Source organism: Falco biarmicus, chromosome 1 (assembly GCF_023638135.1).
Source record: "Falco biarmicus isolate bFalBia1 chromosome 1, bFalBia1.pri, whole genome shotgun sequence".
NCBI classification, from domain to species: domain Eukaryota; kingdom Metazoa; phylum Chordata; class Aves; order Falconiformes; family Falconidae; genus Falco; species Falco biarmicus.
This window is the reverse complement of record NC_079288.1, coordinates 51045300-51061781: the sequence shown is the minus strand read 5'-3', so window position 1 is coordinate 51061781 and position 16482 is coordinate 51045300. Positions and strand designations below refer to the sequence as shown.

At 44.2% G+C, this 16482-nt stretch overlaps 1 protein-coding gene across 3 annotated transcripts in view; it reads right to left on the bottom strand.

Annotated features, from left to right (window-relative positions):
- TNKS (tankyrase) overlaps positions 1–12982 on the bottom strand; it is a 140904-nt gene extending 127922 nt beyond the window's left edge. The window contains exons 1-2 of one of the 3 annotated variants that reach the window (XM_056322135.1): positions 12428–12982; positions 1152–1376 (exon numbers count right to left, since the gene is read on the bottom strand). In XM_056322135.1, coding sequence (XP_056178110.1) covers positions 1152–1376; positions 12428–12926 — 724 coding nt within the window. In that variant the 5' untranslated portion in view covers positions 12927–12982. The remainder of the gene's footprint in view (positions 1–1151; positions 1377–12427) is intronic. The other 2 variants (XM_056321965.1, XM_056322044.1) reach the window with 2 other exon arrangements.
- Positions 12983–16482: the final 3500 nt, after the last annotated feature.

The following is a 16482-nucleotide window of genomic DNA, read 5'->3' as shown; positions in this document are numbered from 1 at the left end:
CCACAGTACTGCTATATAGTCAACTATACTCAGTTAACTTCTGTAGAATACTCTCCATATGTTTTACCTCACATGCAGAGATGAAATTAGTGAATACAGCACATCCCTCGTAAAAAGAAAAAATACACTGAAAAATTGTATTTTGGTGTTTCTTCCAATTTTCTTTCCCTCATTTTTTTGTGTTTTTTTAAGTCATTACATAAGTATTGCAATAAAGCTAATGCAAGAACTTCTCCTATAAGTTTTCCAGCAAAGAAAGCTGTAATTTTGTCTTTCAGCAAATAGACATTATAAGAAATTCTGAAATTTGTGTCTTATCTGGATAACATACAGAACAAATCTTATGTTCATAATCTTAGCTGCTGTTCCTATAAATCAAACTTAACTTTCCATGTTTGACAAAAAACACAATGTTGAGCAGACCATTTTATTCAAGTTAGGAGATGTGAAAAGAACCAGAATTGATAAGTAAGTTCAAGGAACTGATATGAGTGTAAAAAAAATAAAAATAGAAGTTCCCATTTAGAAAAAAGTAACACTAACTACACTGAGAAAAAAACATAAAAGTTAAAGACACCCGGACTGAAAAGCTCTTTGTATGTTCTAGACACATTTAAAATGACTGAAGTGTCCAATTTCATTTGAAATTGCTTTGGCTCCATTCTACAATACGCACACTGAAGATACACCCACTGTGAACAACCATGTTCTGTAACTTGTATGGAAAAGCTCCAAAGGACTATTAAGATGTTTTCCCATACTGTATAGAATGAAAGGTTAACCATCTTCCTAACCAACCTAAGACAACATATCAGCCCAAAAAGCAAAGACTTTACCTAGTAAATCTAGTCTTCTTGGGAGCATCCAAGACAAATTTCCATATTCAGATTTTGAATTCTGTAATTTAATGCGCGAGACTTCACCCAACCTCCCCAGGTTAGTTTTTCAGATCCAAGTTCAGCAAAGCTTGTATTATTACAGATCATAAAAAACAGTCTTAAATGACTATCACTACACCTATCTGCTAGTTTGAAAGAAGTTAGCTTTTAAGAACAAGCAATATCTTTAGTCTCAAGTCCAGCACATTAACAACTGCAATTGCACAAAACATATCTGGTAAAGTTTCAATATAAGAAGTGACAGACACTTACCAATACACACATCTATCTTGCCCTTGATAGCAGCTTCATGCAAAGGAGTGTAGTTCCAGTTGTCTCTAGCATTTGGGTCTGCCCCTTGACACAGTAACAGACTAACCACTTCAGCATGACCAAAAGAGCAGGCGTTGTGAAGGGGTATCAGCCCTCCATCGTCACGAGCATGAACGTTGGCTCCTGTCTGCAGCAAGTGCTCTACAACATCCTTCCTTCCAAAACCTGTAAGAAAACATATTTCTGTTCATTTGTCTGGTAAAACAACATGATTTAATATTTAAAACTTTTCACTTATTCCAATGTACAGACTTCAAATGCTATTAGTCACATCCCTCTTCCACTGCTTAGTTCATGTCACCATAAAATGAGACTATATTCACCTGCTCAAACAACAGTTAGAAGATTCACGTACAGTCACGACAGAGGTGAGCAGTGCTGTATTATAATTAGCCTGACTGGCTGCCACTGTTTCATGAAGAAGTTCTGCAAAAGACTTCCCATTTTTTTTCAAGAAAAACTTATTACGAATTTTAAATTTTTGAAATTTAAATGAATCTTAAACATTAAGTATAATCTGCACATACCTAAAGCAAACATCTTACATGCTACCTCTTGATATAGGTCTTCATCTTGGAGAAGACATCATATTAATAAACACTGAAGGACACTGTCAGTGGTCAAGCAGAACAACCTTATCTCAATCCAAACTACATTCTTGCTCTTTACAAGGATCCTGATTACCTCCAACTGACAAACTGATAGACTAAGTCACAGATAAGCAGAACTGAGACCTCAGCTGGAAAATAATGCCTCGGGAAGGTCTCAGCCTACAAACACAGCCTCTGTTACAGCCAGGGAAAATGTCACCATAAAGCCAGCATCATTAAACTAATACGCTTCAAAATCCTGCGTCAGCATGCCAGGCCCTAATATCTTTAGCTTGTTGTCCACAATGAACCCTGAAAGGTTTTAGTGCCCAAATGTACCTCCTATTGCTCCAAATACCTTACAGCAGTCTCCAAAATTTGACTGTGCACCCTGTCAATAAAAAAATTTTTGAGCATGCACCCCCAAATATATGTTTAAGTCATATACATGCACTACTATCTAGATTATAAAGCTACACAAAAATAGAAATTTAAAAAGGCTAAGATAAAAGATGAAATAAACACTGTTTTAACATTTCTATTTATTAATGGTACAAAACATATTTTATTCCTGCAGCCCAATGAAATATTTCGTACACCACTTCGGAGACCACTCCCTTAGAGGACAGGAACAGAAATCAGGCTTAAGAGGGACAGTTTGAAGTAAACCACAAGTGTTCATTTTTGTACAAGGTTGCATCTCAAAGGTTGGGTTGCATTTCTTAGAAACCTCAGGGTTAAAGGCAGTTATCACTAGAGGTTTTAAGAGACTGTCACTTCAAGTTATTATGTCTTCTGGTAATCATGGATACCAGCTAGCTTAAGTATGAAGAATTCCACGTACATGAACTATGTTTATCAAACAGCTGAATTAAATGCTGCAGCAAGTGAAATCCAATCACAGTTCTAATTCTCAGCTTATAGTGTTATTAACTCCACAGATCAAGGATCAAAAACATAACTAAAGACATTATTTCCCCTCTAGAAGGCAAATATAAAGCTCAAGGGAAGCAACAAAGACACTGTCAGCTCTCCTCCAGGTGATCATGTAACTTAGCTGCAGCAAAATGCTGCTGAAACAGTGACAGATGTGGTTCTCAAAGTCTGCACCCTCTACGGAGAGCAACAACTCACGCACAAAGACTTCTCACACCTCAAAGTTTTACCCGAGAGTTACAGTCCCTGGACAGGACCTTCATTTCAACGAATTAAGCCCCCTTTCTGCCAGAGTAGTGCACTACTTACAGCTATGCAGACTTACAGCATCAAATTAACATGCTTTTCCCAGACAGCCCGTACAGTGAGATCTCTAAGCCAGACCTAGCACCTTTCATCCACACCAGCTTATCCAATTAAGGCTAATGTACTAACTTGACATTCAGCCTTCAGTCAAGCTGCAGGCTAGTGTTCTGCAGGAATTTACACTGTCTCCTCAGTGGAGTCCTTAAACACCTTTTCTTGAACAACTTAAGTTTTCTAGAAACCAACTGATGCTATAGTTAAGGCAGGCAGGGCCAAAACAAAAAGCCCCTTCATCAAGGCTTACGATGGTCTGAGAGTTTGGATGACAGTTTAACAATATCTTTATTTCTGGCTGAAGTAGTATTCTTCTATGAGTCACAAGCAAGCAGGTGGAAGAACAAGCAGGTGGAGGAACATGAGACTGTAGCAGCTCACACCTAGGTTAATCCTGTACGGTAACACAGCTCAAGGGCTCCAGTTACCAACTACAGCCTGGTTCCTTTTGGATAGTTGTAAGGATTCCCCCATCCCCACCGCACAGAGCATTCACTGCTTGCAGCACAGGTGCTGGCCTGCTACAAATTACAAGTTAGTGTACTGAACAGGTACCAAAGTGGGTTTTCTTTAATACATGGGGCTAAACAGCAGTTCAACAGCTGCTCCACAAGCTGCCGAGTCATACCAGCTGCAGGAAGGGGCCCCCAGCCAGACTGGCACCCCACTCAGCAGTCCAATTCTAGTCCATCACTGCAGATGAGTCAACGCTTTCTGGTACATTATATACTGATCAGTTCACATTGGAGATTACACTACAGAAATGGAAGTGTGCAAATCAAAACTGGTATTATTAAGCGTGACACTCATTTGTCATGACAAAACTGCTACCAAAAGACACATTTTTATTAACTGAACTGTCAGCAAGGCCACTGCTACTGTAAATCACTGCAGCTTCCAGCATGAAAACAGATTTGTTTGTCTCCTTACAGAAGAGTCCAGGAACATCGCCTGTAAGTCTTCAAATAGAAAATGACAGCTTAAATGGGTACAACAGCAAATTAAGGGTATCTGGTCCCACAGCAAAGCTAACAGGCCTGCAGCACAAATACCAAGAAGTAAGCCCTCAAGGTTCCCACGTTTATATTGTTCATTTGACTGACAAAGGAAAATTGAGCAAAACAAGAATTAGAAAAGGATGCTTTCAACTAAACAGTAGATCAACAGATTTCATTAGCCTTTAGTTTTTATAGACAAAGCTACTAAAAACAGCGTTTAAACTTCATCAGTGTTCGCTTTACATGTACATCTCGTCTCTCAAGGAAAGACAACCTGACAGTGACTGAAACCTCAGGTTCCTTTTCAAATTATCCAGTCTTGTGATTTTCAGGACTACACACATACTTCAAGGTATTGCTGGATGTGAGGTCATTGAAACAGGTATCTTAAATATTTATGGCTGGCATTCCTAAACAGTTTTTGGTGAATTAGCTTTTCTGGTCAGTCCTCAAAAAGTTTAAACTGAAGAAACTGATGTGATGCCATTTAAGCTGACTTTAAAAATCCTACTCTTGTATATTTCCAGTACAACTTTAATTTACAAAGTTTAAGGAAGAGTTCCCAAGAAAGAGCCTGTAACCAAAGACCCCAAAAGACAATCAAATAGAAGGTTCCTACAGAAAATATCCAAACCCAAGGTAACTACGGAGGAATGCAACATGTAATGGCCCAGTATGCAAGCTTGCTTTGATGAGATTCACCTGCCAGCTTCCAAAGCATGCTCATGGGCAGAGTCCCTTACAAGCTTCGGCTTTACACAAGTAAAATGCACAAGCTTGGTCCTCATTTTAGCTTCTTTATGCAATTTAGAAGTTTCAGGCAAGTCACAGTACCTCAGAGAACATATTGTAGAGGAGTGAAAGGAAGCAGTAATCACATTACAAAAAGGCAGTAGCAAGAGAATGCCTGAAATGTAAGGGTGAAACATTTATCAGTCAGACCAAAGAAAAGGCAAAAATTCAGACTGACTGACAGGCTCTTCATTTCTCCAGTCATCTCACAGAAACAACTCAAGACTAAGGCTTGGCAAAAGCCAGGAGATGGACACAGTTGTGATAGCTTTACATAAATCAAAAGACAGGCAGTCAATTCAGAGAAAGTCCCACTTAACTAGTTCTTTGCCAATGACATATTCTTGCCTTTTTCCAATTTATACCTGTCACTTTAGGCTGAGAGTGAGAAGAAAGACTCTAGGTAGCAAACTGGCAGCCTGACAAGACAGTACACAGAGACACCACCAAATGCTTACTACTACTGCCAAGACCGCCTGTCCTACTCCCCGCTCACATCCTGCTCCCAGCCCACAAGCTTGTCCGTCCCATCTCTTCTTGTGGCATTGAGTCTAATTAACAAGAGGCAACAGGGTGAGCAGACTGAGTGACTGATGAGAAAGCAATGCAAGGAAAGCAACAGGAGCATCAGTGGATACCCTCTGTTACGTGCTCCAGTTAAGAGCTTCCACGTTAAACCTGTGTTCAGTTAGTCACAGACTTTCACACAGTAACAGTTTACAATTACTAACACTCCCAGAAGTCACATAATTCATTGCTCAATTTCAAGACTCATTCTCAGAAAATTTGGTAAAAAAACCCCCACCAAATAAATATATGGAGTTCCCACTAGAACTGGAAAAATGTTTTACCCTGTGAACGTAATACATCAAGCGGTCAGTTTGATCAGCTTAAGTACAGCTGTACGGTTCTAACTGCTGCCCAGTTAATGTCACTTGATCACAACATAGCATGAACTCCGACTTCTGCCAACTCCAACTTCTGCAAGGCTACTGTTAGGTGTAGAGTCTAATTTATCACATGGAGACTTCTAACTCACTAGGCATTTTTCTGCCTCCTTCCACTTGCTTGCTCTTAAGAACACATTGACTCCAAAAGGAGTTAAATTTTACAAAAGTGTATAATCACAGCTTAAGCACACCTGCAGGTATTACCCTGATCTTAGACAAGGCAGCAAAGATGCTCTTATTAAATGTAATCCACTTGTTAGTGCCCTAAACATAGCTTATATGATAATACAAGCCCTTGAAGTAGAGAAGCACATGTCTTAGGGACACACAACCTTTTGAGAATGTTTTAAACTGTAGGCAAAGGATGGAAGAAAGAAAGAAAGCTAAGTCACTGTACATGTCTTTGCTTTAGTACTGCACATTCTGGGACCAGGTTTTTCCCCAAGACAGGTCTTCCAAAAGCTACCAGCACTTCCCCCACTTCACTAGGCAGAACACAGTTGAACTGGGTGATTTAACTAAGTAAACTGAAGATCCTTCAAGCTGGGAAAACAGACACCTGGCTCAGTATTACTGAAGAGCTGAGATTTTGCATGTATATCCTCTTGTAAACTCCTTCAAAGGATTTTAAATGGGAAGGAGATAGAATCCATTGCACAAAGTACTGCAAGGCCACCAGAGAGAAGTAGTTAGCATTCACAAAGAAAGCACGCTGAAACTTCCTAGAAAGCCATACACTTGTGACAATAACAGAGTTCACGTACTATAAACGCTACCAAAAGAAAGAATTCCAAAGTCAAGGCCAGTAGTTTATCAATTCATCTTGTTACATAAAAAAAAGCCTGCATTTTGCAGTCTGGTAGCCTGTAAGGCTGTCAGGGTGTTTCTTCATTCACTACACAATCAGCACTCTTCATTCTATCCATGAATCCAGCAGAAAATTGTTATTACCCCTGCTTTAAGTTGCACAAGGCACAATTAATCAGTAACTTAGCATTCTTGAACTACTCCAACTCATTTTGTTGCAATTGTCCAATGTATCCTGGTCATAGAAGAGACAGCTTTATAAACAACCCTTTGAGTAAGCTCAGACATCTCAAGCAAGACTCTCCAGAACCATTTAAGCTAACTTACACCACAGGTGAAGTGGTTGATTCAGATGTCTCTGCATAGAGTGGAAGCGTGTAATAAGTTACCAACTACTTCTTCCCATTTCCTGGCTTTCCCTGAAGGAACATTCAGTAGCCAGTTATGTTGGTTCTCCCGTCTCAGTTCCTTATCTCGCTTACACATGTTGATGCAGCTTGCATTTTTATGATTAACAGCTTAATACTTGACAAATAAACTTGACCATCTCTCTTCTTAAACTCTGACCACTGACTGTTTTCCTAGCCAAGTGAAATCCCTTTGCCTTCAGGATTGAAGTTGTGTACTCCATAAATTTTCAAAAGAATAATTATATATGTGTAGCCTTCATAAAAAAATTGTCTTCCAACAGTTATTACTAATGATATCCAAAGCATGCTTACAGAAAACGACTTTCCCCAAACAGCTTTTTACCATTACTATAGACCCAAGCAGAAAGAAAACAAGGAGTATCACTGACATTCTAACAAGTCACCTTAAATCAGGTTTCTCCAAGCCTGAGTGTGGGCTAATACCAAGAGCACTTCACCCTGTGATCCTGACTTCATGTCTTCCAAAAGCCACTCTGAAACCTCTGCCTCACCTCTTCCTCAGTACAGAAGTGGGCATTAAGCTACAGTTAGCAGTTACTACTAGTACACTCCATACCCCTGGGTTAAACCTAGGAGTAACTGTAAAGCTACAAGAATGCAGTGCCTAAGAACTTGGGCTAGCTCCATAATCAAAAAACCAAGTTAAACTTAATGGGTGTCAAACTGGAAAAGCTTATGACTGTGGTTATACGAAGAAATCGGCTAGGACTCAGCTTATTTCTATCAGGTCCATCTACCCAGTAATTTTTGAAAGAGGTGCTATTACTAATGACTTACCAGCAACGACTAGGCCTAAAAACACGTGAATCTATGTATCCGCAGCAAATACATACATATCCTTCTGTAAGACTAGACCCTGTTTCAGAAGGGAAGCAGCAAATCTATTACCAAGCTGGTGCTTGTAAGTTGTAGCTAGCTCTGGGAAAAAGCTGGGATTTCAGACAAAAGGTCGCAACAGTCCTCCCCATCTAGGAATATTAAAGGTCAAAAAGTTTTGGAAAGCCAACCTTGGTATGCAAGTACTGTAAGTGGAAGATGAATATAAAAAAAAAAAAAAAAAAGCCATTCAAGTATCACTGCCAACATGCTTCAAACACGATGGACCAATACAGGCACACAACCACCACCACCACCCCCCACAACCACATCATGATTAACAGGAAAAATACGTAGGCTGACACACACACACCCACAAAGTATACCTAAGATGTGATAAGCTATCCCATAGACTGAAATCATCCAACCATTAAAAAAATAGTCAGTCAATAGCATACCCCAAAGAGGGAAAAAAAAAAAATAATCTACCTTTCACAGGCAGAACAATCAATGCATTTGGTTATGCTGGCAAAAAAGGTGCTTTGTCAACCATGTGACAACATCGCCAGATGCAGAACTATCAAGCCAATTTACATGAACAGACAGCACAGGCATAACAAAATTTTTCAACTAGTGAATGACTTACAATACAGTAAAGACATTCATTATCTGGTGTGGTGAAATCAACAACGACAATTAAGATCTTTCCCAAAGAAAAGAGGTAACACATCTTTAGATTGAAGGAGTGTAGTGGCAAGGTAAAGGAATGGAATAGTTTCTCTGTTTCAGTGCAGTCTGAAAAAGAGAAGCATTGGCAGAACACAGGATATTCCAGCGAAAACAGTGGGAAATACAGGAGGAAGCAAATTACTTTTAATACAAGTTACAGTCCAGTTTTTTAGTGAACTCCTTACTACAGGATGAGCTTCTACTAACATGTAGAAACTGTGTCTTGCTCAAATAGTTGCTGAGCTACAGGAACTGCAGGAAGAGTACTCTGAAATTATCATACAATAAAAGGGCAAGTGTGTAACTCTTTCCTAAACATTTGCTTTTTGCCACCAGTACAGATAAAACCTGGACCCAAACACATCTTTGTTTGTGCCTAGCACAGTTGCTTTTTCAGTTTGTTGGTGGGGTTTTTTAGTTATAAACAAGCTAGTTTTCATTGAAAAAAAAAATGAATGCAAAAGCTATGAATAGATTAATACTGCCACTTAATTTCTTTTTTGTATTTTAGTCAATGACTCTGAAGTCTTCAGAATCTGCTTCTTGGGTGCTGCTGGACAATATCCAAAGCCTGCACTGCTACCAAAGACCCAAATATCCTGCAATCCCCACAGCAGCTGAGAAACCACTGAGTTTTTCTCTTTCCAGTTATGTGTACCTCTATAGATGAATCCCTCAAAATCACTTGCAAAGGAAAAGCTGAACACCACACATCCTGAAAGACATTCAGAATTTCAAGAGATGCTCTGCTAGAGTAACAGTCCAGTTTGAGGATGAAAGGAAAACGATCCTTTGTTCAATATCTTCCTGCTTGCAAGAGAAGTCTCTATCACCCTGATATGGGCTCAGTATTAATCTTGGCTTTATTAACAGCTAACCAAAGCAGGTCAGATTTGTTCAGCGTACTAGATGACATTTCAACACAGAGCTGAAGAACTGATTCCCCTTCATTCAGATCAACTGACAATTCAAACATCTCAGATAAAAAAAGATCTGGATAACACTGTTGCTTCAACTTGATATGGTTGTGCACATTTTATGTGGAAGTGGATAACAGACAGATGACTGCAATTTCTAGAAACAGATTTAGAACTATCTCCAGCTTTTTCAATAATTGATTACAGAGATTTCAGTTCTTACCTTATCCCCAGCTTACATATGTGCTGAGGATTCTGAATGCCCTCAGAAGTCACTCCTTTTATCCTCCTTCTGCCATAAGAAAGGAGATAAAGGTGATCTTGAAACTAGAAACCTCAAAAAGCTTAAGGAAACATAAACCTAGTATTTTTTACAAGAAACTAGAACTAGGGAAATTGTACTTCTCTGTTACAGTAAAAGTACCTTAACTGCCTGGCATTGCTGCCAAAAAAAAACCCAACCAACCCCCCAAAAAAAGAGACACCTGCAAAACCCAGGCTGAGCTAGGGAGAAGTCAAGTACCAGGGCCTAGAGGGGGAAAGTGGGGTGCAGAAACCCAGCTATCCAAAATTGGGAAATGAAAAAATTAGAAGAATTCCTCTATCACAGATCACAAGGTCAGAAGTAGAACTCTCTCTCTTGTCATTTAAGAGTTTCGCTTCAAGAGGTTTGAAAAGAGCAGTTTAAAACACTGTATATTGCACTCTCCAACTCCCATTCTCCCATTCCCCTTGTGAAGGCCATACTATTCATGCTTAGGTATGACATGTAAAACGTGAGCTATTACCCGTAACACAACTTCATGTACGTAGCAGACTCCTATGCTCATAAGCAAACAAGTTTTATTTCTCCTTTTACCCACAAAGGAGAAGGAGATCAAGTCAACATACTACATCACTAGCAGATACACACTGCCTAAGATCAGTTGCATTCAAACATGCTCTTTTTTTTTTTTTTTTTTGATTACAGGCCTCTCCAAAATGCAAGACCCCAAGACCTCTCTAATAAGAAATCCACCTAATGCTATTATATGTCAAGTTACATGACCTACTGCAGTGATTTGAGACTGAGTACATATAGTAGCTAAGGAAAATCCTTAAATCTAGAAAAATAGATATAGGAATTTGTTAGGTACAAGAACTTCACCTGCTGTTTTCCTCATGCTACAAGAAAGCATCTTCCATTGCTATTACAGTAACATCACATTGACACTATCAACTTTCAAAGCCTTAAGTAAATTTTGTCCATTTCTTCTCTAACCAAAGTAGAACTTACCACCGCAGCTTCAGCACTAGTTTGTACTAGCACTGAAGTTACAACGTGAGATATCAGAGTTTAAGGGGAACATCAAGGTCTAATTTTGCATCTGAATCCAAAGCAAGCAGAGCAGACTTAAGATGAACCTTCCAAGACATTCAGAACTTTGTGCATGCACATGCATTTGTACCAGCATTATGTTCCACAGTTCACTAAAATCAAATCCAACTCCATACCCCAGAAGTTCACTATGCTTTAAAGCCCGCTTGCCTTAGGTGATGCTTTACTGGTAGAGCTCAGGGATCAGAGAAGAATGAAAAGGAAACAGCTCAGGGCCAAAATTTCACTTAGGTGAAATGCCACTTGTTCTTTGAAAATGAAAACAAACCCAGTACAGTCTCAGAGAGTATCATCTGACTGATAAATTGAACACCACTATTCAAGTTCCAGGCAACGTGGTGACATAAAACATTCATTTTTATTATCAATTTCAACACAGTGCTTTAGAGCCAAACTCCAACACTTAAATACTGACCGCTCAATACAGTCTCATTAATTACCTTAATTTATGTGCACTAGTGCACCACTTAAAGCTCAAACAAGTGCCCTTTACTACATAAGGACTGGTCCCGTAACACTGTGGCGTATGTCACAAAGTCCTCAGCCTGACCACAGACCTAACAATTGTGCAAGTCCTCAGTTAGGGCTGATGATTTAAAACATCTTCGTTTTACTCTTACGAGCTTCATGTACCCTGCACACCCAGTGAAGACTACAACCTGTACAAAATACTCTCTTTAGGGACTACTCTTAATCTGTAGCAGCTGTACTTGGCTAGAAGGTAACATTTACTTCCAGCTAACGTAAACTGTTGGACTTCAGTGTCATAAAAGCAGTTAACATCATTTCTGATCACAATGACATCTCTTCTCTGCACTAAGAAGCATATTCTCTCCTGGATATATCTGTAACTTCTGGTAAGTTCAGTGGTTCCACTTCACCTCTTTCCCCAGTCCACTCACAACCACAAGAGATGCAGAGATCAATCAGCAGCTACACACACCCCTCCCCCCAAAAAAAGTTACAAAGTACAAGGCATCGGCTTTGTTTCCTATCAAGTCTACACGCATCACAGGGGTCCCTGACTTTCAAGGGCTACTACAATACAGGTGAAATCCTTAACTTCAAGCCAGCTCTGTCCCGATTGCGTTTCTCACTTCCTAAGCACACATGCACAAGTACGCTGCAGCCCACGAGTCAAATACAGAGAAAAACGCCCATACATCTCCCTTACGCCTCCAGGATCTCCTCTCCCACTTGTTTCACCCAAAGGAAGGATCTTCTGTCATTTTATGAGGGGGGAAAAAAGGAGACTTAGCAGCTGTCCCCCCACAACCTGCAGCAAAAGGCCGCCAGGGAAGCGGGCTCACAAGCCTCCTCTCAGCTTAGGCTCGAGTTCTCCCGACCCACCGAGGTGCTGGAGGGCCGCTCCCCGAAGCCAGGGAAGCTACTCCTGGGGAGCCAGGCGGGGAGCTGTACCCTCCCTGTCCCGACGCACTCGCTGTCACTTGCCCTCGCCGGGAACAGGAGGCCGGACCTGACCCGGCCCCTCCCCGGTCCCGGGGCACCCACCGGCGGCGAAGTGGAGCGGCGTGGACTTGCGGCCCGCCATGTCCTTGGCGTTCACGTTGCCCGTGTCCACCAGGCGCTTCACGCGCGTCACGTCCCCATTGCGGCAGGCCTCCAGCAGCTCGCGGAAGGCCCCGTTCGCCGCGCCCGGGCCCGCCGCCTCGGGACTCTCCGCCGTCGGGCTCGACGCGACCGACGACGATGCGGACGAAGAGGAGGAGGAGCTGCTGGAGCTGCTGCCCGAGCCCGGCGGGGGACCCGGGGCGGCGGCGCCCGCACCCTCCGAGCACTCCAGGGCCGGAGGCCGCTCCACGTCGGGGGGAGCCTCGCCTTCGGGGCCGGCCAGGCTGTGGCGCTGCGCGGCAGGGGCGAGGTCGGCCGGTGCCAGGCTGGGGCTACGCGGCGGCGAGGCGGCGGCCGGTGGCGAGGCCGGCCCGGGCGGCGGCGGCGGGTGGTGATGGTGGTGATGGTGGTGGTGCTGGGAGCGACGCGGCGCCGCCATCTTCGCGCTCCGCCGCCACCCCCCCTCTCGGCCCCCGTCACTGCGGCAACGGCGGCAACCCCCGCCCACACTTCCGTCCGCACCCGGCCAATCCCAACGCGCGGGGCGCGGACGTGACGACACCGGCGGGGCGGGGCGGGGTGGGGCGGACGGGGGCGCGGCCTCACCGAGACGCGCCCCACGGCGGGGCAGCGGCTCGTGCCTGCCCCCTGGGGGCCGTCACTGCGGCCCTCGCCGGCACGGGGCGGGGAATTGGGCGGGGCACGAGGCAGGGAATGGGATGGGGAATGGGGCGGGGAATTGGGCGGGGCACGGGGCGGGGAATGGGATGTGAATGGGGCGGGGCGAGGGGCGGGGCGGGAACTGAAATTCCGCCGCGACTGCCGGTTCCGGGAGAGAGGCGTCTTGGGCTGGGCCAGCCGGGCCCCGGAGCCTCGGCTTCCCCCGGAGGTCTGGTCCCCCCGGAGTGCCCTGTTGCCGCCGGGAAGCGGCGGTGGGGCAGCCCTCTTCCGCCTCCGTGCACGGCGGGTGGCACAAGCCGGGCGTGCCCGCGGTCGTTGAGCTCTCGGCCTGGAGAGCCAGCACTCGCCCAGGCGCTCACCACCCCTGCAGCCTCGCCAGCAGGCAGTAGCGTGGCTTCATTCCAGTACAGCTTCTTTCCTAAAGCTCGAAAACGATGGAGCAAGACTGGCGGGAGAGCAAGGTGGTGGAGAAGCCTAAATCACGTCTGGTGGTTGTTTGACAGTTTCAGGGAGGAAAGCAGCTTTGACTCAGACTCCATTCTCCGGTGTAAGGCAGCCACAAGAAGAGAAGGCTGCTTCCATGAAAGTGGGGGATGCGCCCTCCGCATCAGAAATAGCAAAGTGCGGAGGAACAGGAGGTGGAAGGGCAGCAAGGAGGGGAGTGGCTGTTAGGGCTGGGGGTAAGAAAGAGAAACCCAGGGATGCCAGGGACAGAAACAGCCCCATAAGGCCCTCTGTGGAATAAGGAGATCCAAACTGCATGGGAGTGAGCAGGAGTATTTAAATAAGCATTTGGGTTTGGATTTGGAAAGCAGCGGGAAGGTGAGACCAAAGTGCTTCTGACTTAACAGTATGTAGGGGGGGATATTCACACCAATTGCAGATAAACTGCTTAAGTTGGAAAGCCCCAAGAGATCTCCAGTTCACTCACCTTAACTTCACTCTGCAAGCCCAGGGGAGATCCCATGGATGGGAAAGATATCAACAGCAACAATTCCTAGTGACTTCCTACTACACCAGGTACCAGGGCTCCCAGTGCTGGTGGGGCAGCAGCCGTAGGTCAGAATGGTAACAGCAATGAGGAATTCCCATTAAAGGGAGTAAATATGGCTAATGCCAGCCAGTCTCATCCTGGCAAACAGATCTGATGTAGTTATTTGGTAGGTAAGTGTTTGCATAGCTATGGGATGTGCTGGAGAAGCACGGACCAGGTCTAACGCTCGGAGCACAGGTAATCAGAAAACAGGAATTTAGAAGAAATCAGGATCTGGCCTAGTGCCTTTCTGCTGCTGAGGAGGAGGTAGGCATGACACCAATCCCCATGACTGCTGGAGCAGTAAATGAAGATCCACTTAAATGTGCCCAGTTCAATTCTCGTTCATGACTTTGAAGCCATGGGTCAAGACCAGGTACTGAGAGACCTTGCCAGGACTTCCTTGACATCTGAATTGAGATAGCTGCTGCTTCACAGCAGTCTTTTTTTCAATTCAGAACTCCCAAAAGGACTTTGCAAGCTAATTACAATATCCCCTTTGTCAGGCTCAAGATTTGCAAGACACAGAAGAGGTCAGAGCATCAGTATGCACTGGTTCAGCTTACCACTGCAGTCTATATTTCACCCAGACAGTTGCTTTTGGAGCATCAGTGGCAAACAAATCACATCCCTTTAACCCTCACTGTACTTCCCATAAACCTATGTTAGACAGCACCGCTTTCATGAAATGTATCAGTACACAAACATTTCTTCTAATTCTTGAAATATTTTCAAATATACAAGTAATATTTTTAAAGATTTGGGATTCACAGTGACCTTAAAAATCCTTTGTTGGTTGTAGGATTGAGTAAGAAATGCTGCACTCTGGGTCTGCCTTTCCTTAAAGCCCTGTGGAGAAGGACTTGAGGGTACTGGTAGATGAAAACTTGGATATGAACCAGAAATGTGCACTCGCAGCCCAGAAAGCCAGCCATATCCTGGGCTACATAAAATAAAGCACGGCCAGCAGCTCAAGGGAGGTGATTCTGCCCCTCTACTCCACTCTGATGAGACTTCACCTGGAGCACTATGTTCAGCTCTGGGGTCCTCAGTACAAGATGGACATGGACCTGTTGGAGTGGGTCCAGAGGAGGTCCACAAAAATGATCCAAGGGCTGGAGCATCTCTTCTATGAAGAAAGGCTGGAAGAGTCGGGGTTGTTCAGCCTGGAGAAGAAAAGGCTCCAGGGAGACCTTATTGAGGCCTTTCAATATTTAAAGAGGGCTTATAAGAAAGATGGAGAGAGACTTTTCACCAGGGCCTGTAGTGACAGGACAAGGGACGACGGTTTTAAACAGAAAGAGGGTAGGTTTGGATTGGACGGAAGGAAGAATTTTTTTACAATGAGGGTGGTGAGACACTGGAACAGGTTGCCCAGAGAAGTTCTGGATGCCTCATCATCAGAAGTGTTCAAGGTCAGGCTGGATGGGGCATTGATTAACCTGATCTAGTTGAAGATGTTCCTGCCCATGGCAAGGGGGTTGGACTGTATGGCCTTTAAAGGTGCCTTCCAACCCAAAGATTTCTGCAATCCAATGAAACCTGTGCCTGGGAAGGAACAAGTACAGGGATTAGGATTCACAGTACGAGACCTGCCCATGGGGAAGTGAGTCCTGGCCCCAGTTTTCACAGGGTGTTATACTAAGTAGCTCTGGGCATGCACCTCCTCTTCAGACCCCCACCTTTGGGTGGAGGTCCCTATCCCATTGCAGCCTGCAATTTCCCCAAGCCTCCACCTTCCTGCCCCACATGTACAGCAACACTGCTCCTCTCCAGAGAGATGAGGCAAGTAGCAGTACTGTCCACCCCAGCACGCCTAAAGCATGTCCAGGATCCCTTCGAAACAGGATCCCTTCAAGTGCTGCCCTCACCATTTCTGTATGGCTTGTGTGCCTTGAGGTAGATTCATATCACTCCTGCAGAAATGGTGGACAAAACAGTGATGGGAATGCAGTTCTGAGCAAAATTTCCTCATCCTTACAGGATCTCTGCTTAAGGTCAAGGATGAACGAGGAGGATCTTTGAAAGCATTCAGTCAACCCATTGCTTGTGCCTTGGCCAGCCACCCGAGCCCTTGGAAACATGGCTCCTTCAATTGCTGCCGAAGCGGGAACCTGGGTTTTTTACTGTCTGGGCTGTATGTCTGGTGGTGTGGAAGGCAAGCAGTCTCTCAATGGGATGCCAGCCTTGCTGGTGCCAGAGCCCATGAGATTTGCAGTGGCCCACAGTACTCTCGGCATTTTGCTGCAGCAGCTTGATGGTTCTGTTGAGCTGATTTAGA